This window comes from Otolemur garnettii, unplaced genomic scaffold, assembly GCF_000181295.1.
Source record: "Otolemur garnettii isolate 467f Iridium unplaced genomic scaffold, OtoGar3 scaffold00099, whole genome shotgun sequence".
Lineage (NCBI taxonomy): Eukaryota > Metazoa > Chordata > Mammalia > Primates > Galagidae > Otolemur > Otolemur garnettii.
Window position 1 is genome coordinate 7,713,107 of NW_003852494.1, and position 23,221 is coordinate 7,736,327.

Here is a 23,221-nt window from a genome sequence, read left to right on the forward strand (position 1 = left end):
GGTTTCCCGCTTCTCCAGCTTGCAGGCTTCTCAGCCTTTACCTTCACGTGAGCCGATTCCTCATAATAAATCTCCACCTTTGCATATAAATCTTCCCTGGTGCTTTCTCTCTGGAGAACTCTGACTAATGCAGGTATCTCTCGGCATTTGGAGAAGAACAGTTTTTCTTCGGGCAGGGCTGTTCGGTACATCACAAGGTGTTAAGACCTTCCTAGTCTTGGTTGTGAAATATTGAAGGTATTCCTTGATTATTCTGACAATAAATTTCCTTCCACACCCCCAAATTTCAAGAGCCTCCTGGAGAGCAGTTGCGCACCTGGTTCAATGCTTCTAAGTTGCAGAGGGAACTAGAAAATCCCAGAGGCAGGTCTTTCTTATTTGAAAGGATTCAAAAATCAGGTTCTTTCTAGTTCCTGAATTTTGAGGTGGCTGCTGCTTCTTCCTCCCTTCCTTTCTTTCTTCCTTTCCTTTTTATTTCTTTTCTATCATCAGGAATGAGTGCTGAATTTTACTGAATGTTCTTATCGTACTTATTGAGAAGGTCACTTGATTTTCCTCCTTTATTAATTTATACTGCCAGTTATACTACAGAGATGACCTACTTCAAACCCATTCTCCCATTTTTCTTTAGGAATCATGATTTTATTACCAGTAGCAATGTGTGCAGCTAATAAACAGACTGCATTTCTCAGCTTCCTTGGATGTAACCAGTAGTAGTCATGTAGCACATAAGACAAAGCACAGGAGTGTGTGAATTTCCAGGAAAACCCCTTTAAATTAAATGCACCATTTTGAGTGCACTATTTTTACCTGTCCTTCCTGCTGCCTGGAATGTGAATGTGATGTGTGGGGCTGCAGCAGCCATTCTGCAACATTGAGGTCATCTTGACACTAGACGCCAAACACAAATATCCTCTATATCCTCTAGTGGACCGAGGGACGTCTGAGCTCCTAGTGATCATGGAGCCACTATACATGAGCTTGGGGTATCTCCTCCTGAACTTATTTTACAGAAGAGAAATACAATTCAATTTATTCTAAAAACAGAAACACAGGGGTCATAGAGGAATTGAAGTGAGCCTTCTACTACTGTGAGTGAAATGGCCAGTTCTGGTCCCATGTGGCAGCTGCTGCTTAAGCTCCCATCATCTATGGGAATGGTGGCTTCACACTGTTAGATGGCTCATTTTTCAACAGATACCAGAAATTCCAATTTCTGTACAAAAGCTCCCAATTTTTAAATGGGGACTCAACTTTTTAAAAACACTGTGTAGTCTGAACACAATACATCTATGATAATGTTGAGCCTGCAGGGCTGCCGGTTCACTGACTTTGCTTACTACCACTTACTAGACCAGGCTAAAGTTTCCTTTGTGAAATCAGTGACGTGTATCTGTTCACATTTAACCTTTAATATTGCATAAATGGAACAGGGGAAGATCATGTGAAAGGGCCCAGACTCTATGTCTATACTCCATTCTAAAAATTGCTTTTCATTTCCTCTTCCCCATGTGTATCAAGCCGTCAGGAGTAAATACACTTGAAACCCTTTTTCTAGAATTGCCTCCAAAAGAGTTTGTGGCAGCTCTGTTCAACTTGCCCCTTTTCCTGTTGGACTATGAAATTCTGCTTAAAAGTATTTTAAGCTGTTTAGCAGATTTTTTTTTTTTTTGAGAGAGAGTGACTTACTCTGTTGCCCAGGCTAGAGTGCCATAGCCTCAGCCTAGTTCACTTCAACCTCAAATTCCTGGGCTAAAGTCATCTTTATGCCTCAGCCCCCTGAGTAGCTTATACTACAAGCACATGCTGCTCCACCTAGCTAATTTTTCTGTTCTTGTAGAGATGGTATCTGGCTCTTGCTCAGGCTTATTTTCAACTCCTGAGCTCAAGTGATCCTCTGGCCTTGGCCTCCCAGAGTGATAAGACAGGCCCAGCCTGATGGGCAGAATGTTAATGTTGTCAGATCGCTTTTGTCTGTAAGCCATGATGAGGCCTGCCCCACTGGTGCCTGGGAAGCTGAAATACCAAAAAGAAGAGCAAAGCCCCAAGTCCTTTTTGGGAATGTGGGGTGACAAAATTGTTAGTTATACAGTAATAATATAAAACTCCCGGACCCCTAGCCCCACTGAGAGGTGGGATTGCTGGTAAAGGCTTGTGTAGCTGCTGCCGGTGTCCCGGTAGGGTGACTTTTTTGGAGGTTGTGATGGGTGGTGCAGAATAAGGATGGAGACCTCCTCTGAAGGTGATCAGGCATCTTACGGTTTTCCCGTTTCTTCTGTCCCTTTGAAACTTAGGGTATTTTAGGGTGAGAGGACTCAAGCTCAAAAGTTAATCAAAATATCGGGATCCTACCTCAGCATTCCATATCCTTAAATGTACATGCGTCTTGCAAACACTTAGCTGGGTGAGTGTTTTGAATCCACACAGAGGGCAGTTTGCCTTAAGCCTCCTTCAGTCTCCTACTTTTCTCACCCAGTTCAGGAGCTCCAGCTCTGTGCAGCTCACCGTTTCCAGCTGAGTAGGCTGAGCTGCCCCTGCACTGGATGGACCCAGGTTCCAGGCTAAAGCTCTGCCTCACCGCACAGGTGTGGTTCTCACGTGGGTTTCCACTGTCTGCAGACCCAGTCCCTCCACTCTCCTCTCTGGCTAGTTTTAGGGTTGCCTGGGTTAGGTGAAGAATTCCAAATCACAATGCCACTTCCCACGGAATATGGCTAGAGAGAAACCCAGGGCTTCGCGCACCCACCTCATTCCCTCTTTCCCTGAGCGCACTCCTCGTGGTGCACAATGAATCCCTTCTCAGCACCTCGAGGTAGTGGACCCCAGGGCTCGGCTCGGCCCGTCCGGTCCCCGTGGGCACAGACCCGCAGCTACCACGGTGCCCCGAGAAGCCCACTCGCGGATTTCATCATGGTCTCCGTGGGGAGCAACACCCAGCAATCCCAGATCCTGCTCCTGGTGGGAGTGGGCCCACGGGACTCTCCACCCAAGCTCCTCAGGCCCCGCGCGCCTCCTCCCCGCCGCGCGCACCCCCCTCCCCCCACGTCCCTTCCCCGGGACCCTCCCAGTCCGGGCCCTCTTCCCGCCCCACCTATCCCTCTCCCCTCCTCGGGACACTCCCAGTCCGGGCCCTCTCCCCGCCCTACCTATCCCTCTCTCCTTCCCGCCCTCCCCTGCCCCGCGGCCCCATCCCTCCCCCCACCGCCCTAACCTACGAGCGGGACCCGGCCCAGGGATCAGCGGCCGGCGCGACAGACCTAGCGCCACCACCCGCCGCCCGGGCGCCCGCGTCTGCGCCTTCCCCGGGGCCTAGTCGGCGGCGGCGGGGCGGTCGATGGCCCGGCAGCGGCGGCATGCGGATCCTGTTCCTGGCGGTGCTGCGGCCGCACACCGGCAACGCGGTCACTGCTGAGCGCGTCCGGTAGGTGCAAGCACGCGGGCACGCAAGGCCTGGGGCCACTGGCTAGGAACCTAACGCGCGGGGGGCCTCCCGGGCGGGGTACCCAAACGGCCGTGCCGGAGCGCGAGGGGCGCGGGGCGCGCGGGGAAGGCAGCGGGTCTCCGCTCGTGGAGGGTGGGTCGGATCCCAGCAAACCCCGATGCTGGGGCCCTAGTCTGTGCTCACTCGGCGCGCGAGTGATTGGGGAATTGAGAAAGCCAACAGGGCGCGGGCCGCCAGCGGGTCGTGCTGCGCAAGGATGCTCTGGGAAAGGAAAGGCCTCCTGCCCAGGCGGGATTCGAGCAGAATCGAGACGCGAAGGACGCATCCGGACGTCACGAGCGGGGACGGGTTTCCTGAGAGAGGCGCAGCAGGTGCAAACTCGCCCTGACTCTCTGCTTTATAAACGTACCCTGGGTCCTGCTGGCTGTAGGAGCCTCCCCTCCCCCCATCCTTCCTCTCCCCAGTCCTGTCTGCCTGTCTTAACAACTGATGTCTTTCTGCAGTTACCTTGCTTTATTGGTTTGCTTGCTTTCGGTCGCTGGAAAGTAAAGAGGATGTGGAGGGGCTGATCCATTATCCGCCCCCAACCCCCCTAACTCCCCGCTGGTGCTCAGTCTCTATGAGCTGGATAAACGCTTTAGGTGAGGTCCACGTGAGACGGGGTTAGAGGATCAGTGCGGAAGAGACGCTGTGTCCTGCCCCCCCCAGCAAGCTGACTCGCTTCATGTCATTTATGACATTTCCTATTTACTTCCCCTGTGTGGGTCTATTTCCTGGTTATTAAGGCTCCACCAGCTCTTTTGTCTGAAAACTGTTCCAGTTATCCTAAAGATCGGAAGTGAGAATGACGAAGATAGGATACATGAGTTTGCTGAAGTTTACCGGAGAATTTACAACCGGGGTTTCATGGTGCGGCTTTATCTTGAATCCAGTGGACATTCCCTTCACTCAGAGGGCCTGGCAGTGAGGACAGAGGGGTGAAGGAGGCGAGTTCCTGGGGTGATCGGTGCTCAGAAAATGTAGCTGTACGAAGTGAGTGGGAGGCGCGTGTGGAGTATGGGCTGTAAGGTGCCAGGGCCCGCACAGCCTGAGACTTCAAGGAACGGCCTCCCACCTGCTTCTCCTTTAACAATAAACATTCTTTTGCCCATGCAGCCCATGCGAGCACGAGCACACAGCTTTTCCTTCTTAAAGTTAATCTTTACCCCAGGTGTTAAGATTTACCTTAATTAGATACTATATAAATAAAGCTGTTTCCACAATTCAGTGCTGGCTGCAGTCATCAGCCACACCACCCTTCCTATCTTGGTTTCTTGTGTATGTCTTTCCTGTGTCTTATTTCTTCATCCTCCACCATTCCCACTCTGGTTCGTTCTCCTTCTTGCTGGCTCTGGAAAGATGCCGAGGTGGATGTGGCCAGGGCTGCTTTAGACACGGAGGTGGGGAAGAAGAGGTGGCATTGATGCTAGGGCCAAAAAGGAGGCAGATACTCCGGGAGGGACTGTCCCATGAAGGGACAGTAGAGCACAGATCCTGAGGCAGGAGCAAGCTTGACACGCTGGAGAAACAGAAAGGTGTAGTAGAGTGAATCTGGGGCGCGTGCTAGGAATTGAGGTCAGGGAGACAGAGAGAGGAAGGCCAGCTCTGGCTGACTTGGCGTGCAAGTAGTGGCGAGAACAGCTTGTACCTAGGAAGTGAGTACCTGTTATTTAACGTTTGGCTTCCAACTCGAGCTATAAACCCACGTCTGCCAAACTCCCACACTCCTACCCACCCAAAAGGAAACTCCATTACTTTTGCTCCAATTCAGAAGTAAACTAGGAAAATAACTGTGTTAACGGCTGTCCTCAGATTTATTCATTCCTTTATTCCTTCACCTAGCGGTTGTTCTGCACTGCTGGAGTCACGGGCCCTGCTGGGCCTTGGGGACGCAGAGGGTAACCAGGCAGGCCTGGTCCCCAGGGAAGGCTGAGTACTGGGTCATTGGTTATTTTGTCCTCTGTTTTCCTGGCTGTGCACAGAGCATTGTAAAATTTGCTATTTATGCTTTGATGTGTCATCCCTTACCTCAAGAAAGACTGCCGAGAAAGGAAACACCCGAAGTTGCTCAAGACATTTGTCTTGTGAAAGCTTAGGTTCCTTGAGGAAATGATGCTGAGGTCCCAGGAGGGAAGGGAGGGAGGTTCCCATGGCAACAGAGACTCGCGTGAGCCAGTTAGCAAGGAGCAGTGAGAACTGGGGCATCCCCTCCAGATTCTCTGCAAAAGACACTGGTGACCCTCACATGGCCCCAGGCAGTGAATAAGCCTGTAGTCCCATCAGCTTAGAAGGATGAGTCAAGAAGAGGTGGGCGCTGCTGATAGGTTTGGGAAAATGCTTAGTTGCCAGTTGGTGCTGAGCTCGAAGAGAAAAGAATTTCTCTAGGCCAAGATAAAAGTATAAATTTATTTTATATTAAAGGGAAAAGAGTAAGGGGAAGAGATGAGAAAGAGAGCAGAGAGCGGGAGTGAGAGAAGGGAAGATGGAGAGGAAGAGAAAAGGAGCAAGAGAGAATGGGCGGCATCTCAAAGAAATAAAGACCTCAGCCCTGAGGTCCAGTGGGTAGCTGAATTTAAGGGGAGAGGGGAGATGCAATTCCAGCCAAATTCACAAGTTACTGTGAATGTGAATGCCCTGTCCATTTGTCCCCTGGCAAGGTTGCAGACTGTCCCCATTCTACGTGGTTCTAATTCTGAAGCCTGATTGTTCATCTATCAGGGACACTCAGGAATCACTGAGGCTTAGAGGAACAAATTCTAAATGACAAAGGAGGTGGGGAAATGTAAAGAGAATTCACATTTCCTTTGGTCTGTTGGGTTCCTCAAGGGACTGAGATCCACAGGCTGTGGGGTGGAGGGATGGCAAGAGAAAGAAAACAGGCAGAGAGATTTTATGCCTTTCTGAAAAACTGTGAGTTAATAATTTTATATTATTTAACTATGAAGACTTGCACATCCATGTGTAAATAGTGATGCTAGATCCCGATGAATACTATGATAGGAAAAGTACAGGGTGCTCTGGGAACATTTGTAGGAGGAGAAACCTACCCAGGCTTGAGGTCAGAGAAAGCCTTGTGGTGTTTGCAAAGCCCTCTTCTTAGAAACTGCAAGACCCAGTTCAGGTGTGCTTTGTGCTGTATGGCTTTGTGGTTCCCCATAGTGGGGATGCAGATGGGACCCCTGCGTGAGGATGTTGAAGACAAGTGAATTAATACATTTTCAATGTTATAAAACACTGCATCCGGCACACAGGCTTGGTGCCTATAGCTCAGCGGCTAGGACACCAGCCACATACACCAGAGCTGGTGGGTTCAAATCCAGCCCAGGCCTGCCAAACAACAATGACAGCTACAACCAAAAAATAGCCGGGTGTTGTGGTGGGCGCCTATACTTGGGAGGCTGAGGCAAGAGAATCACTTGAGCCCACGAGTTTGAGGTTGCTGTGAGCTGTGACACCACTACCCTCTACTAAGGGTGACAAAGTAAGACTCTGTCTCAAAAAAAAAAAAAAAAAACCACAAAAATCTGGCACATAGTATATACTTACTAGACACAAGCTATTAATGACAAAACAGGAGACCAAGCCCTCTGTGGTCCGGAGGGTGGATGAATGTGGGTGGAGGTGTGGAATAAGCATTTGGGTTGGCACATTTAAGAAGTAAAATAAACAGGGCTTGGTGATTGAACGTGGGGAGTGAAGGGGAGAAAATTCACAACTTCCTTCCTTATAGAGGGAAAATACCCGATCTAATGGTTTTTTAGAAGATGTAGATGATAACATAGCAGAAAGTATTTGGGGGAAAAGTATCTAGAGTTCACTAACTTAAGAATCAATGTTACCTTGTCTCTGTGGCACTCTGAATCGTCTTGAGTATAAACAGTGTGTGAGGGGGTATAATTTACCTTTAAGTATTATCTAGGAGCTATTAGTTATCATTTTAAATACCCAGGTCTCGCATCCAATCTCCAAAGGCCTCTCCAGAGCACTGTAAGTATCAGAAACCCGCATTACAGGATTTGTTCATTAGCATTTCAGAAATAATTAGCGATGTCTATAATCTCTGCTTTGCTGGGAAGATAACACAGGTCCTTGAACTAGAAGTCAGGGAGCTCACACCTGCAGAGCAGCCCGAGGTTGACAGCGGCATTTGGTCCCTGTCCCTCTGGAACCCTCTCAAACCCTCTGCCATCTGGCCCAACTAGGTTGGCCACCCTGGCTGTTGGTGTGGTGTGATGTAGACTCGCCCCTCAGGCAAGGTGCTTGGAAGAAGGAAAGAGGCCCTCAGCCTGCCAGAATAGATGCTGACAGCTTTTCACCTGCTCAGCTGAATCTGGCCTGAGAATTGCTCCCCTAGTAGGGCACACCTGGTGGTGCAGTTGGACGGCAGAGATCAAAAGGGTTGCCACCCACTTCTAATCCCCTGAGGCTGTGAACATTGCTGAACTTGGCCAGTGGGTCAAGGTTAGTTTCCAACAGAGAGGTTAAAAATTAAAGTAACAGTGGTAGGTCAAAAAAAAAAAAAAAAAAAAAGGAATAGAAAAAAATGAAGTTCATTTCACCTGTGCAGGAGACATAAATTACACAAGTATCAGATGTAACAACTGCACACACAGTAAGAAGGGAGGATTTCAGAGAGCGCCTCCTGTTACCCTAAAATAGGAGGCTCTTCCTCAGAAACTCTGAAATCATTTTCTAAGTCCAGGGGACTGGACTGCTGCCCTGGGGTCATACACAGCCGAAGCTGGCTATGTAAATAAAACTGCAGCGAAACCCAGCCAGACCCTTCACTTCTGTGTTGGGAGGCTGCTATTCCATTGCAGGGGCTGAGTGGAGCAGTTAGGACATCTCTGTCAAACTCAAAGATACTTGCTCTGACCATTTCCTGAAACGGTTTTCCCAGAGCTGTTCTGCATTTTGCTAACAGATATGTGCTATATTACTGAGCTCCACGCCCATGGATTATCTAAAGATCTGCCACAGGTTCTGGGGAAATACATGAAGATGGTTTATGAAAATCAGAAAAAGAAAGTCAGCTGGGCGCCTGTGGCTCGAGTGGCTAAGGCGCCAGCCACATACACCTGAGCTGGTGGGTTCGAATCCAGCCCGGGCCCGCAGAACAACAATGACGGCTGCAACCAAAAAATAGCTGGGCATTGCGGTGAGCACCTGTGGTCCCAGCTACTTGGGAGGCAGAGGCAGGAGACAGGAGACTCTCTTGAGCCCAGGAGTTGGAGGTTGCTGTGAGCTATGATGCTACAGTACTCTACCCAGGGTGACAGCTTGAGGCCTTGTCTCAAAAAAAGAAAAAAAGAAAGTCAAGGATTTGGGCTTCCTTAACCTACAGTAGAGAATCCTGAGGGTCACTTTAATCCTTGGGGGAGTGTGTGGGTGTCAGAATTGCGACAGACATCATTACGTTGATAGCTGGACTTTGCGCAGTGGGCGGTGGCCGACCTCTCCCAGCTTGTTGACCCGGTGTGCGAAAGTGTTTTTATATGGAAGAGAAGCGCTTCAGTTAACTGGAGCAAACTGAAGCCCTAATCATTGCTGTCTGGAAAAGGGACAAAGGAAGGAATGCAAAAATCATCTGCACCAGCCCAACACCTCCCTTTCGTGCTCAGCTGCTTTTTGCTATCTTCATTCTGAATTCTGCGATTGCCAAGCATTTGTGAAGAAAAAAAAAATGCTTGAGGAAAAGTTTTCATGTTTTCTAGTTTTTCTCTCAAGGCATTCGTTGTAGATGTACATTGAGTCCAGGGGAAGAAACAATTTCACTTTTACCACCTTAAGTAACAGGCAAGGAAAGTCAGGGAGTGTCTTCATTTAGCAAATATTGGGCGTCTTCCAGGGGATGCATCCCTCTGGGGTGCAGACAGCACGTCAGCTACTGAGAGTTTTTGTGCATCAGTTTAGGGCTCAGCACAGTGATTTGGAAGAAGGCTCTAGGATCCTAGCACGGGAGACGGATGACATGGTCCATGCTGTGAAGAAGTGCTGGGTGATGATGAGAATGTGTTAAAGGGAGCCGACCCAGGTTAAGAGGGTTTGGGGCCAAGGGAAATCTCCCCTCTGCCTCCTGCAGGTTCACTGGAAACCAACTGGCAAAAGGCAGATTAGTAGGAAGGAAGACACACGTGTTTATGGGACCAGACTTTTAGTGGCATGGGAGGCACTGAATGTAACCCAAAGATATAGGGGAAACCGCCCATTTCTTTTTCTTTTTTTTGTAATTGCTGGGGAATCATTGAGGATACAATGAGCCAGGTTACGCTGCTTATGTTCAAAATTGTCCGTTTCTTTGTGCTGAGGTTCACACGGTGTGGCAACCACGTAGCAATGTGTGATTGGACACACAGGGTGTCATCTGTTGTGAACAGAGGGATTGGGGAAACCCAGCGAGGTCTGTCTGTCTAAATTCATTGTGGCCTCTCTGCACAGCATCCTTCTTTCTGGGTGTGGGGCAGGACCCCCTCTGGAATGGGGGTTCTTACGACCTCCAATAAAACAAAATAGGTCAGATAATTTCTTTATGGCCAGTTTTTTTTTGCACAGAAAGGTGGGGTTGGGGTGGGTGAGGAAGTTAAGAGTAGTATTTTAGGTTTTATGGCTGGCTTTGGGGAAAGGGATTCTGGTATCTATGACCTGCCTTGGGGGCAGAGGGGTTCTAGTTTCTAAGGCTGGCCTGGGGGGAGAAGGAGGCGCCAGAGGCTGGAGGGCAGGAGAAGGTCCGAGAGAAGCTTTTGCATCCTGAGCGTGCTTCAGAGGCCTGCATTTTGGGGTATCTTATTCCAAGCCCCAGCAAACGTCTGGGAAAAGCTTCTTCAAGAAATAACTTTTTCTTTCTCATGTAGTTTTTCTTTTTCACTGAGATATAATTCACATACTATGAAGTTTACTTTTCTAAAATGTGCACTTCAGTGATTTTTTTGCTTATTCATCAAGTCATGCAACTGTCACTACTCTCTAGTTCCAGAACATTTCCACCACCCTGAAAAGAAACCCTGTCCCCATCAGCAGTCCCTTCCCATTCCGCTTCCCCCATCCCCCTGGTACATACCTGTCTGCTTCCTGGAGCTACCCGCATGCCAGTTCAGGTCCAGCAAGAACCAGCCAGCCTCAGTCACTGAAAATGCAACCCCAGGATCCCAGAGTTGACTATCAGGGCTGGGCTAGAGGGTTTGGGGCCAAGGGAAATTTCCCTCCCTTTATTTTTTTTATTTTTTATTTTTTTGCAGTTGTTGTTGTTTAGCTGGCCCGGGCTGGGTTCAAACCTGCCACCTTTGGAGTATGTGGCCAGCACCCAGCACTGTAACTACTGAGCCGAAGTGAATGTTTTGATTGACATGAGCCAGCAGGAGCACTCCAGGATGTGGGAGTAGGCCCCCCCCCTCAGATAAGGGGAAATTGAGACAGTGGGAAGGGGGTTGCCGCAGGGAAGGGAGGGATACTTGTTGGCAACAACCCTTAAGCTTGCTCATTCTTTATAGATAAGGGAAGGGGAAAGCAGGCCTCCAGGAACTTTGGAAGATTTATAGGAGTAACAGGTGCTGGGGATGTTGAAGGAGTTAGAAATACCATCGGGATTAAAGTTGGGAAGATTTTCACAGAAACTGAGACGCCCAGGTTCTCCAGGTAAATTGGCAGACTGGGCAGCAATGAGAAGCCTGTCCCCCCGGGGCTGAGTAGGGTCTGCCCTTGCGTAGCCCTTAGAAACACAGTGTGAGCCACAGATGTTCCTTTAGATCAGAGGTTCTCAGCCTTCCTAATGCCCAGACCCTTGAATACAGTTCCTCATGTTGTGGTGACCCCCAACCATAAAATTACTTTTGTTGCTACTTCATAACTGTAATTTTGCTACTGTTATGAATCGTAATGTAAACATCTGATATGCAGGATGTATTTAGGTGACCCCAAAGGGGCTGCGACCCACAGGTTGAGAACCTGTGTTTTAGATTATCTAGTGGTCACATCAGACAAAGGAGAAGGAAACAGATAAAGCCACTTCTAATATTATATTCACTTTAACTCAGTATCTTTAAGTATTATGATTTTGGTTTGTGTTAAAATAAGACATAAATATATATTATACAAGAATCTGAGCTTGCTGTGAGCTATGACACCCTGGCACGCTACCAAAGGCAACACAATGAAACTCTGTCTCCAAAAGAACAAAAAACAAAACAAAACAAAAACTCTTGGGCTCAAACTATTCTGTTGCCTCAGCCTCCCAAGTAGCTGAGACTACAGACACCTGCCATAATGCTCAGCTATTTTTAGAGATGGGGTCTCACTCTTGCTCAGGCTGATCTCGATCTCCTGAGCTCAAACAATCCACTGTCTCCCAGAGTGCTAGGATTATAGGTGTGAGCCACAGCTCCCGGCCTAGATTAGACACATGTTATTACCCTGTTGCTGTGAGTGTCTCTATCTCCCTGACATAGGGGGCTGTGCCCTGCAGGTGGGTGATCCTCTGGGTTTGGTGTGAGGCTAATCCTGCTGTTACTTCATTGGCCTGGTCTCAGTTGACATTTGAGTTCCAGACACCTCCTGACCTGGTCACTTTGCCTGGTAGGCATTGTATTTTTATATCCTGTTAAAGAGGGTTTTCATGGGAGTTATCACTTAATGGCCAGAATCCCATTTAAAAAGTACACACACTTTACAGCTTACAAAAAGCATTCACAGAGCTAATATCCATGATGACACAGATATTGGGCAAACCTGTAGCTGTCACATATCGCTTAATTCACGGAGGGATAAGGAGGTCGTCCTGGCTCTTAGCAGGATCTCCTGAGTTTTTGTGAGCATTCACACAAGACTTTACCTTCTCCATTCCAAGACCAGCATTATTTCTTTTATATGTCAAAATTTCTTGAAATATTTTTGAGAAAGCAGTGTTTGGCACAGCCCATTTTTCTTCCCTCTGTGAAATGACAGGGCACTGTCCAGGTGGGCTTCAGGTGAGGCCACAGACTCACCAGCAGGTGCTGTGAGAAGCCCAGGGCCCCGTCACATGTCCATTGCAGAGGCCTCAGGGTTCTCAAATTCCTGCCTCCTATCTCAGAATCACACAGGGGCATATGGATGGGGGATGGAATGATGGAATTGGAGTTGCTAGCTACTGAGTTTGCTCTTGCTATCCTTGTTTTCTTTTAAGCCCAAACATTATAGCTTGTGAAAATCTTCATGAATTAAACACAGAAATGATTAAGCTCCACTGTGTATTCGGGTAAAGTGAATGACTGTTGCCCAAATGTAGATAGAAAAGAGCTATGGAATCTTGAATCAGGGACGGTTAAATAGATTTCTCCTCTTCCTAGAATTGCTAAGTAAATACTCAACATCTCTTAATTTATTGGAAATGCTTTCTATTTCACAAAAGCCTTCTTTAAGTCAAACCAGAATTCTGTGTGCATAATAGCTTCCCAGTGAATTTATTAGTTGAGTTGAATTATTACTTGACAGACGGATGAAGATAGTGATTTAAAGGTATTACAAATCAACCAGAAATGAGGTAAAGTTTTAGTCCATAGAGAATTAAGATTAAGAAAATTATTTAGATTATTTATGAGATCATAAAATTAGTGTCAAAATGCCATGTAAAAAAATATGCTCAACAGATCAAGAACAACCCGTTGTCTGGACCTCACCACTTCCATTCCATATACTCTGCTGTCTTGGTTCTGCATAAGTCATAAATCTCCCAGGGATGGATTTGCCAAGTAGAATTCAAACCCTTTCTTTTCCATTCATCAACTTTTTTTTTTTTTTTTGGCTTCTCATTTCTTAGAGCTTTAAGAAGAAGATGGAATAGCAGTGATTCACCTATGCGCAGAAGCATGTTGAGTTCTTATTTTTGCAAGATCTATGTCTTAGGCTGAAGTGAGCTGATAGCTGGACTGTGGACAGGAATATTTTCTGTTTTTTCTGCTGCTCACTTGCCAACAGCATTTCCAAAGGATGCTGAGTCTGGGGCACAGAAGTGATATTATTGACCAACAATATCTGGGTCAGTATTAACAGTGAAAATGGTCCGATCATGATACACAAGCTGTTTCAATAGGTTAAACATACTTAAGTCCCAAACATTAGTTGTTCTTTTTTTGTACAGTGATTTTGCAGCATTGTATATTAAATTACATTATAAAGGGGAAACAGAAAAATTATCATTCAGGTATTAGTGCAGTGATGAATCTCACCATGTGCTCCAGGGTAGATGTGAGCTTGAAGTTTTGAATCAAGTATTTCTTCAGAGGGCCTTTGTTCCCTTGTGGCTCCTACATCGTGAGCAACTTGATTATTTTATGACCCCAGTGCCTCTCTTCCTCCTCCCCTTTTTCTTCTATTCTTACTCTTATAATTTTGTACAGTATTGCCCTGAAATGCAAGCCAGCTAATTCTTCTAGTGTCCCACTGCAGCAATAACTATTTTGTTTAAGAGTTTTTTTTAAATGGCTATTTTGAACTTGAACTTTCTACTATAGTACTGTCTGGATAGTTTAAGAGATTTTCAAGGGTAATTTGAAGTGTACTTGATTTTCACCTATGTGCTGACTCTGTAACCAAAGCCCTAAGTAAGATGCAACTCCGTTGTTCCTAGCAGAGATAGACTCAAAGCGTAATGGACATTTTGAGAGGCACTGCAGTATGGTAGGGACAGGGGCTTCAGAAGAGTTCTCTAGAAGGAGCTAGCGTCAGGAGGTCTCATGTCGTAGGTGCAGAGGCTCACAAAAGCAGCACGGGAGGATGGGATGCACTCTGCAGGGCTTGCTCTGTTCTGGACTAAGGTGTTTGCACCTCATCCTAGGGACATGTTCAGCCGTTAGTTTATTCCTGAAGCAGGACAGATATGGGCCCCATTCTCATGCAGTTTATAGACAAACTGGCTACACTGAGCCGTTTCAGAGTTTCAATCAGGGGAGAGACCTGCTTCCCTTTGTTTATAAACAAATGCACGTGTGCACACCCACATATACCTTAAGCAATTATAACAGATAATACATGTACAGGTTAAGAAAAATTCCAACAATATAAAAGGGTATATGGTAAGAAGACAGTCTCTCCCACCTTGGTGTCTGGTTTTCCTCTTTAGACATAATCAGTGCTATTTATTTCCTCTATGTTTGGTAGAGGGTAGGGTCTCACTCAGTCTGATCCCTAACTTCTGATCACAAGGGATCCTCCTGCCTCAGCCTCCTAGAGTGCTGGGATTGCAGCCGTGAGTGGTACCCGTCCTCATTGTCATTTATTTCTTATATATCTCTCTGGATATTCCATGCACAGCACATGCAGTGTATACATACAAAGTAGGCTTCACATCTCTGTTTTCATTAACAATGTACTTGGTCGGCTCGGCGCCTGTGGCTCAAGCGGCTAAGGCGCCAGCCACATACACCTAAGATGGCGGGTTCGAATCCCCAGCCCGGGCCCGCCAAACAACAATGATGGCTGCAACCAAAAAATGGCCAGTCGTCGTGGCGGGCGCCTATAGTCCCAGCTACTTGGGAGGCTGAGGCAGGAGACTCGCTTGAGCCCAGGAGTTGGAGGTTGCTGTGAGCGTGATGCCATGGCACTCTACCCAGGGGGATAGCTTGAGGCTCCGTCTCAAAAAAAACAAAACAACAACAACAACAAAAAACAATGTACTTGGTCATTCTAAATTGCTTCACAGAGATAATGCACATTCTTTTAATGGCAGAAGAACATAATTAGATGTATCTACTGTAATATACAAGGTCAGGCAATTAAGTTCCAGGACTCATCCTAGAAAAAGCGCTATATACCTCATTGCTGAGTATCACTATGGGCACCTTTGAAGTACCCCCCTTGGCCACCTGGTGACTGTAATGATATTCAGTGATGAGGTATGTAGCGCTTTTTCTAGGTGGCGTTCTCAAACTTAATCATCAGACATGGTACCATGACAGCTCTGATGACTATTCCAGAAAGAGTTCCAAAATTGCTTTGAAGGGTGGACTAGGTGGTAGCATCAGTGTATAGTTTCCCGAAGGGAGTACCTTGAAGGTGACTGTAGTGATATTCAGCAGTGAGGTACATAGCGCTTTTTCTAGGATTAGCCCTTGAACTTAATTTTCTGACCCTGTACCTGGTGTCCTACTTGCACATTGAGGTGCTTTTTAGTTCTTTTGCTGCTTCAAACACAGCTGCAGCACCTACTGTTGTGTGAATGCATCTGAACACACACCCAAGTATATCTTTGGAATAAATTCCTAGAAGTGAAGTTATTTGGTCATAGGGTTTGTGCATTCTGGATTTGCTAGCAGTTACTGCATTGCCTGCCAAAGAGGTTGTACAATGTACTCTTGTCACAAATAACATTTGGGAGCATTTATTTCATGAAGCTTTGAGCAGACTTTTCAATTTTTACTACAGATATTCTAGGAATAAAAAAACTTCAGTTGAGCGCCCTTTCCTTCATTCAAAAGCCAGTTGTGTTTCTTTTTCTTTGGACTTCAGTTCTATGCCCATCCCCAACTTATTTAAATGTCTTGGTAGTCTTTTCTTATTGATTTGTGAGAGCTCTTTATATATTAAGCAAATTAAATTTCTTTTTCTTTTGTAAGTATTGTAAATCTGCCTCTACCCAGTTTCTCATTTGTCTTTTGATTTTGTTCATTCTATTATTCCCATTCAGAACATTCTTTTTTGTTCATCAGATTTGTATTTTTTTTTTTTTTTTGAGACAGAGTTTCATTATGTTGCCCTCGGTAGAGTGCTATGGCGTCACAGCTCACAGCAACCTCAAACTTTTGGGCTTAAGTGATTTTCTTACCTCAGCCTCCTAAGTAGCTGGAGCTACAGGTGCCTCACCTGGCTATTTTCTTGTTGCATTTGTCATTGTTGTTTAGATAGCCTGGGATGGGCTCTAACCTGCCAGCCTTGGTGCATGTGGCTGGCATGGTAACCACTGTGCTACAGGCACTGAGCCTTGTTGTTGTTGTTGTCATCGTCATTTTTGTTTAGCAGGCTCAGGCCGGGTTTGAACCCACCAGCCTGGGGATATGTGGCTGGTGCTCTAACCACTGGGCTATAGAGGCTGAGCCTTGTATTTTTTGTTGTTGTTGTGAGATGGAGTCCCACCCTATGCCTTGAGCAGAGTGCAATGATGTTATAGCTCAGTGCAACCTCAGACTCGGGCTGTGGGTAGGCATCCTGCTTTCTCAGCCTCCAGAAGCTGCTAGGATTACAGGTGCTCTCTGGACGCCATACAGGCTGGGTTTTTTTTTTTTTTTATGAGTCGGGGTCTTACTCTTGCTCAGGCAAGTCTCAAACTCCTGAGCTCAAGCAATTTCAAGCAGTTCTCCCTCCTCTCCCACAGTGCGGGATTACAGGCCTGTGAGCCACCTTGCCCAGCAGATTTGTATTTTAGATTTACGTCACCAGCAAGTGAACTAAGGTGAGGAGAGAGAGAAATGAACATGGTATGTACGTGTGTGTGTACACATGCATCAATATATATACATGTATGTGTACACGTGTGCATGTAGACTGTGCAGTAGAATGGAAAGGCTGTGAAGTATTTTTCGAAGCTATGTTAGTACATAACTTTTGAAGTCTTTTTAAAGAACTGAGTAACAAAGACTTGAAAACAAACCTGTAAATACCCTTTGCAATTAAGGGATTAAGAGGAAAAAAATGTAGAATTAAGGAAATAGAGAAGGCGCTTTTTGGCACATCCAATACCACTGAGCATGGCAGTGTGTGCCCCGAGTGCCAAGGCCACAATCCCTCCTGAATTGGCCTTCTTCCCACTAGCCTGGTCCCAGCCCTAGTCCCCGGGGCCTGAGGCTGGTGAATGAATGTTTATTGTCATTGGCTAGGAGCCTTGTCCTTAAGGCTCATTGTCTATAAAGGACAATTCTGTAAATAAGTATTATGAATGGAATTAATTTAACATCTTCACCAGAGCAGCGACTTGCAGCATACTGTCTGCCTCTCACCTTGTCTTTCTCTGTCCTTTTTGATAAAGGGTCCATCTGGAGGCAGCGGGACATGTGTGCATTCTGAAAGATGCCTTTGACTTTGAGAGCCCATCTGAAATTGCAAACCTCATCGAGGCTGAGAAGTGTGAGGCCGCCTTGGCCCTTCACCTGTACAGGGGAGGCCGACTTGTACAAGGTAACCTGCCCTCTGCCTCTTCAAAGTAAAACACCAGCCAGACTGAAAACCAGATGCACCTGGAATGTCCAATAATACACAAAATGATTTTTCTTATTTACAGAGTTCAGAAATGGAAGGGATACAATAATCTCTTTTACTGAGTAATTTTCTAAAGTGTTATTTAACTGTGCAGATCGAGAATGAATGGATGTATATTGAAACTGTTCTTCCTATATTCAAAATATTAGCCTGAATTTTTTCCATGTGTATATTTCACATTTCAAAGTGTCTGTTTCAAAATTTAAAAACAGAGTTCTCTTACAAATCTAGAGTGAACGCTTAAGAAAGATTTTATTCAACCCATTAATGAATGAAGCGATTGCTAAGATGCTAAAGCTGGTTTAAAGCACATTTGGGCAACCATGGCTTAAGGAGGCAATTTAATAAAGAATATCAGAATAAGATCGCTAGGTTTGCTGTAAAGCTGGTTAGGATCTAACAGGGCAATGAACCCTAAACCTGGAGACTGTTTTTTTCTACTAGACGGAAATGATTTCTATCTCTACCTAACACAAAGCTACAAATTACTTAATTTCACAGAGTATGAGCTCTTAATTATTAGCAAATTGGGAAGGCAAACAGTACATTCTCTTAGGAAATTAATCCTTGGGGGACCTTTTAAGTGCAGCTTCCTGGGATATTTCCCGGAAATGTGTGTAGTTTTATTTATTCTTGTTTTATTCTTGGCCTTATTTTTAAGCTATAGATAATGTTTTTAACATCCCCAAGGCCCATTTGACTTCACCGAGAGCACGGCAGCCACTGAGTAAAGGCAGTACAAGATAATTTCTCTTGTTCTCAGGAATGAGTGGCTTCCCCTAGATGGGAATTAAATGATGTGGCTGTGATATCCCATGTGCTGCAACATTCAAGAAATAGCATGAACTTTGAGGACCAAAATTATCTTGAGTCATCCTCATGCTAGTATTAAATTTTAGTCAGCAAATGTGTCACCCTTCTGAAATTTTCAGTTTAATTGCTAAAGGTGATTTTTTTTTTCTTTGAGGCAGAGTCTCAGTCTGTCAACCTGGGTAGAGTGCCCTGGTGTCTTCATAGCTCACAGAAGCCTCAGTCCCTTGGACTCAAGCAATCCTCTTGCCTCAGCCTCCCAAATAGCTGGGACTACAGGTGCCTGCCACAACACCTGGCTAGTTTTTTTTTCCTATTTTAGTAGAAATGAGGTCTTGCTCTTGTTCAGGCTCATCTTAAATATGTGAGCTCAAGCAATCTACATGCCTCGGCCTCCCAGAGTATTGGGATTACAGGCATGAGCCCCCACGCCTGGTGTAAAGGCAACTTTTAGTTTCTCCACACCCCTTGGGACCTTGTTTTGGGCCGTCTCCGGGCACTCTCTCCTCTACGAGCATGTCCTACTGTGTGGTCTTTTATTTTGAAGGTAATAAATTCACATGCTAAACAATTCCTTCAGTGTAGTGTGCAATGTAACTAAATGATTTAAGACAAAAAGTAAATGTGTGGTTTTCTTTTTGAGACAGAGTCTTGCTCTGTCACTCAGGCTAGAGTGCAGAGGTGTCATCATATAGCTCACAGCGACCTCAGACTCCTAGGCTCAGTGATCCTGCCTTAGCCTCCTCAGTAGCTGAGACTACAGGTGCCTATGGTGGCATGGCTAATATTTAGTTGTGCTGTTGCTCTGGTTGGTCTTGAACTTGGAGGCTCAAGCAATCCTCCTGCCTCAGCTCACAGGCGTGAGCCACCACGCCTGGCCATGGGTGGGCTTTTCTGCATCTATAGAAAGTTTATGCATGTCCAAGGCAAGGAACCCAAACAATATAAAATGTTCGCAGTGAGGATTCTCACTTCCAGCCAGAGCTGCGATCTTCCAGGTCTCGTGTGCAGAGGTGCCAGCAGCTAGTGTTTCCTGTGTCTTTTCACAGATGTTATATGTGTACTGAAGGGCGAGTTTGTTGTTTTCATACATGTTTATTGTGACCACCAATATGCACTTGGTTTCTTTGTGTTTAACATTAGCTTCTATCAGTCTGTGTGAGTCCACGCACCCCCCCCACCCCCACCCCACACACACACACAGCTCCTAAAAAGAAAGGCCTGGTCTTTACCTTGAACATGTAGATACTTTATCAAATTTTACCACTTTTATTTATTTTTATTTTTATTTTGTTTGAGATAGAGTCTCACTCTGTCACCCTGGGTAGAGTGCTGTAATGTCATTATAGCTTGCAACAACTTCAAACTCTTGGGCTCAAGAGATATTTTGCCTCAGTCTCCCAAGTTGCTGGGATGACAGGCACCTGCCACTACGGCCAGCTAGTTTTTCTATTTTTAGTAGAGATGGTGTCTCACTCTTGGTCAGGGTGGTCTTGAACTCAAAAGCTCAAGTGATCCATTTACCTAGGCCTCTCAGAGTGCTGGGACTACAGGCGTGAGCCACTGTGCCTGGCCAAATGTAGAGGCCTTTCTGTATCTGTATGTATTATTCTGTATTGTATTGTGCTTAGTATCCAGAGACTGAATTTACGGCAGTGAAAGGCAGTGAAATTCTAGGTAAGTGTGACCTAGATAGAGAGAGAAAAGATAGAATCTGCTAGTTTACATGACAAAAATGACTCTAGGGCCAATAGAAAGAAAGATCAGTATCTTCTCCTTTAAATATCTTAACAGAGATGCTTATTTGAGAAAGCCCTGGGTGAACTAAGTTCAGTGTAGTCCGTTGGTTGATTTGCAGGCCCTGATCTCTTGACATTTGCGGTAGAACTTGGGAAGTCCTTTTGGGGAGTCACGTTTGCTGAGCGGGTCATTTAACTTGCTGTATGCATGCCTGTTCCGTTATCAAGCTGCGCTCATGAAATGTTTATTGTATGAGGCTGGGCAGGGACTCAGCCTCTGCCTTCCACCAGTCGGGGCCCTTCACTGGGAATATGTAAAAAATACTCCCTTTGCAAAGTCTCTGTTGCTTCACACACTCAGCATTTGGATTTACCTTGGCTTTCATTTGAATTGTGCCACTCTTAATTTGTCATTCTGTTGGTTCTGCACATTACTTGAAGACATCGTCCAAGCAGTCTGTTTCCCTTGTCCCTCCCTCGATTCTCCTGCTGGCACAGAGTTTGTCTGTGATGATGCACAAGGGGACTCCACGGGGAGTATCTCTTTCTTTTTGTCCTAAGCCTTGATGGTTCCAGGTTAGCTCATTTCCAAGGAATGATAAACTTGGCTTTGAGAGATGGTAGCCAACAATATTTTTATTTATTTGAAAACAAATGAATTGAAAAATAGTCCTGACAACAGAAGCTGCTGTCGCCAGTGGCTGAATCTCAGCACTGTGTTCATAATGGTGATAGCAGTGCTGCTGCTGTTCAGGAGAAGTGGATAGAATTAAGCCTCCAAACACAGCCCCCGTGTTCTGGGGACTTCGGTGTTTAAGATTGTTGCTTAGGGAGGGTTGGTGAATGGTGCTTCCAAAGCTGAATTCCACTTTGTAACTGTCATCATCCTTTAGGTCATGGAATCCCTTTTGGAATCATCTTTGGTGGAACGGATTTAAATGAAGATGTCAACCGGGAAGAAAAAAGCAAAGTGATGGGAAAAGTTCTTGAAGAGGCCAGGTAATAGTCAGGACAGTCTCATTGGCAGTCGAATGTTGAAACCATTTGGATGGAATTAATTTTTTCTTTTTTTGAGACAGCATCTCACTCTGGGTGAAGTGCCATGGTGTGTCTTCATAGCTCATAGCAATCTCAGACTCCTGGGTTTAAGGGATCCTCTTGCCTCAGCCTTCCAACTACCTGGGGCTATAGGCATGTGCTACTATGCCCAGCTAGTTTTTTCTTTTTTTAGTAGAGACAGGGTGGGGAGGGGGAGGGGGTGTCTCACTCTTGGTCAGGTTGGTCTGAAACTCCTGAGCTCAAGCAGTCCACCACCTAGGCCTCCCAGAGTATTTGGATTACTCCTAATCTAGGAATTACTCCTAATTACTCTAGGAATACTCCTCCCAGAGTATTAGGTGTGAACCATTGGCCTGAATGGAATTAACTGAATACAAAAGACTGAGCAACAAGTCACTGAGGAGGTTGACATGTCACCACTGAAGACCAATTTCACATAATCTTTTCTATCATCTGGCACGTTTTCATTTTGCCAGCAATGGTCACTGTTAACAGGTGGTTGGGCGTGAATAAGTCTTCAGTTCCAGTTAACACTAGGTAAGTGATCTCAGCATGTCCCCTAGGATAGAAAGACTCACACTCTAGCCCCATCAGCACACAAGTTAGGAACAGTTTGCATCAGATTGGCCCAACAGACTGTTTTTGACAGGGCTGTTATGATGTAGATTTCTGAGCTATATAAACCATTGGAGAGAGGCTCTCCAGTGAGATCTCTAAACTGTCCCTGCAGTAAGTACAGCTGTATCTGCCCTGGGCAGTGCTTCTCAAAAGCAGCAAATACTACCTGGGGATGGCAGGCACCTGGAGGGTGCTACAAACTAGTGTATTTCCAACTACTCTGGAGGTGGGAGTGGGAGGTGACAAGCATGGCCAGAGCTATACTACCCAGTGTATACTTTGCTCTTTTCACATGGAGACTTGGGAATAAGGGTTTTTGTTTTTGTTTTGTTTTGGGGGGCTCTCCCACCCCCCAGACTGTGTCTTGCTCTGTTGCCCAGGCTGGAGTGCAGTAGCTCACTGCAGCCCTGAACTCCTAGGCTCCAGTGATCCTTCCACTCCTGCCTTCCAAATTGTTGGCATAATAGGTGTGAGCCACCAGCTAGGGATGTAAAGCAAAATTTATGGGAGGCCTTTGATCTGGATGAGCCTCCTGCACTTGGCCCACACAGATCAGGCCAAACTAGAATGGAGTCACTTAGGCTGAGTGCCATGTAATCAAACTGAACTTTGAGGTGGACCAGTTTCTGAAAAGGCAGGAGATCCTAGTCTCCCTGAGTCAGCATAAACAGGACGCCTTTAATCCTGCGAGGACAGTAACTGACCCGTGGCTTCTCATTTTCTGTCTCTGCTTCCTTCAGCCCTTTTCTGTGCTCAGAGCCTCCTCTGCTTGGCCCCTCAGAACTAGAATTGCTAATAAAAGCCAATTAAGACTTTTAAATGTGTTGTCACTGTGTCTTTTGACAAGGCATACTTAGGAAAATTTTCAAATGACCATATTTGAGGGGCATTCTGGAGTGAATTGGAAGGCTTGGTAAATATAAAAAAAGATCAATCCAATTTCTTTGTGTAGCAAACGCAGGCATGAGAATTAAAATAAGTGAGAAAAGCAATATGACTCCTCTAGGTTCTTATAAAAATTATGAAAAAAGAGGAAATTAAACCAAAAGAACTAAATATGCATGCATACCCCAAACAAAGATCCTTCCTTCCTTCCTTCCTTCCTTCCTCCCTCCCTCCCTCCCTCCCTCCCTCCTTTCCTCTTTCCCTCCCTTCCTGAAGATTGCTCCCTTTGAAACAAAGAACTTTTCTGATGACAAGTGTGAGGTGACAGTAGGCTTCCAGGGTGATTCCACAGGCAGGTTGAGGGCATTTCCTGCAGTCGGCCCCTCAGAGCATTCACTGGCTGCAGGTG

The 23,221-nt window shown here is 45.9% G+C and overlaps 1 protein-coding gene across 1 annotated transcript in view; it reads left to right on the forward strand.

Annotated features, from left to right (window-relative positions):
- Positions 1-3,229: 3,229 nt before the first annotated feature.
- The window catches only part of GLT1D1 (glycosyltransferase 1 domain containing 1), a 96,701-nt gene continuing 76,709 nt past the window's right edge, over positions 3,230-23,221 (forward strand). The window contains exons 1-3 of the mRNA XM_003796069.3: positions 3,230-3,421; positions 17,472-17,620; positions 21,144-21,249. Coding sequence (XP_003796117.1) covers positions 3,354-3,421; positions 17,472-17,620; positions 21,144-21,249 — 323 coding nt within the window. The 5' untranslated portion in view covers positions 3,230-3,353. The remainder of the gene's footprint in view (positions 3,422-17,471; positions 17,621-21,143; positions 21,250-23,221) is intronic.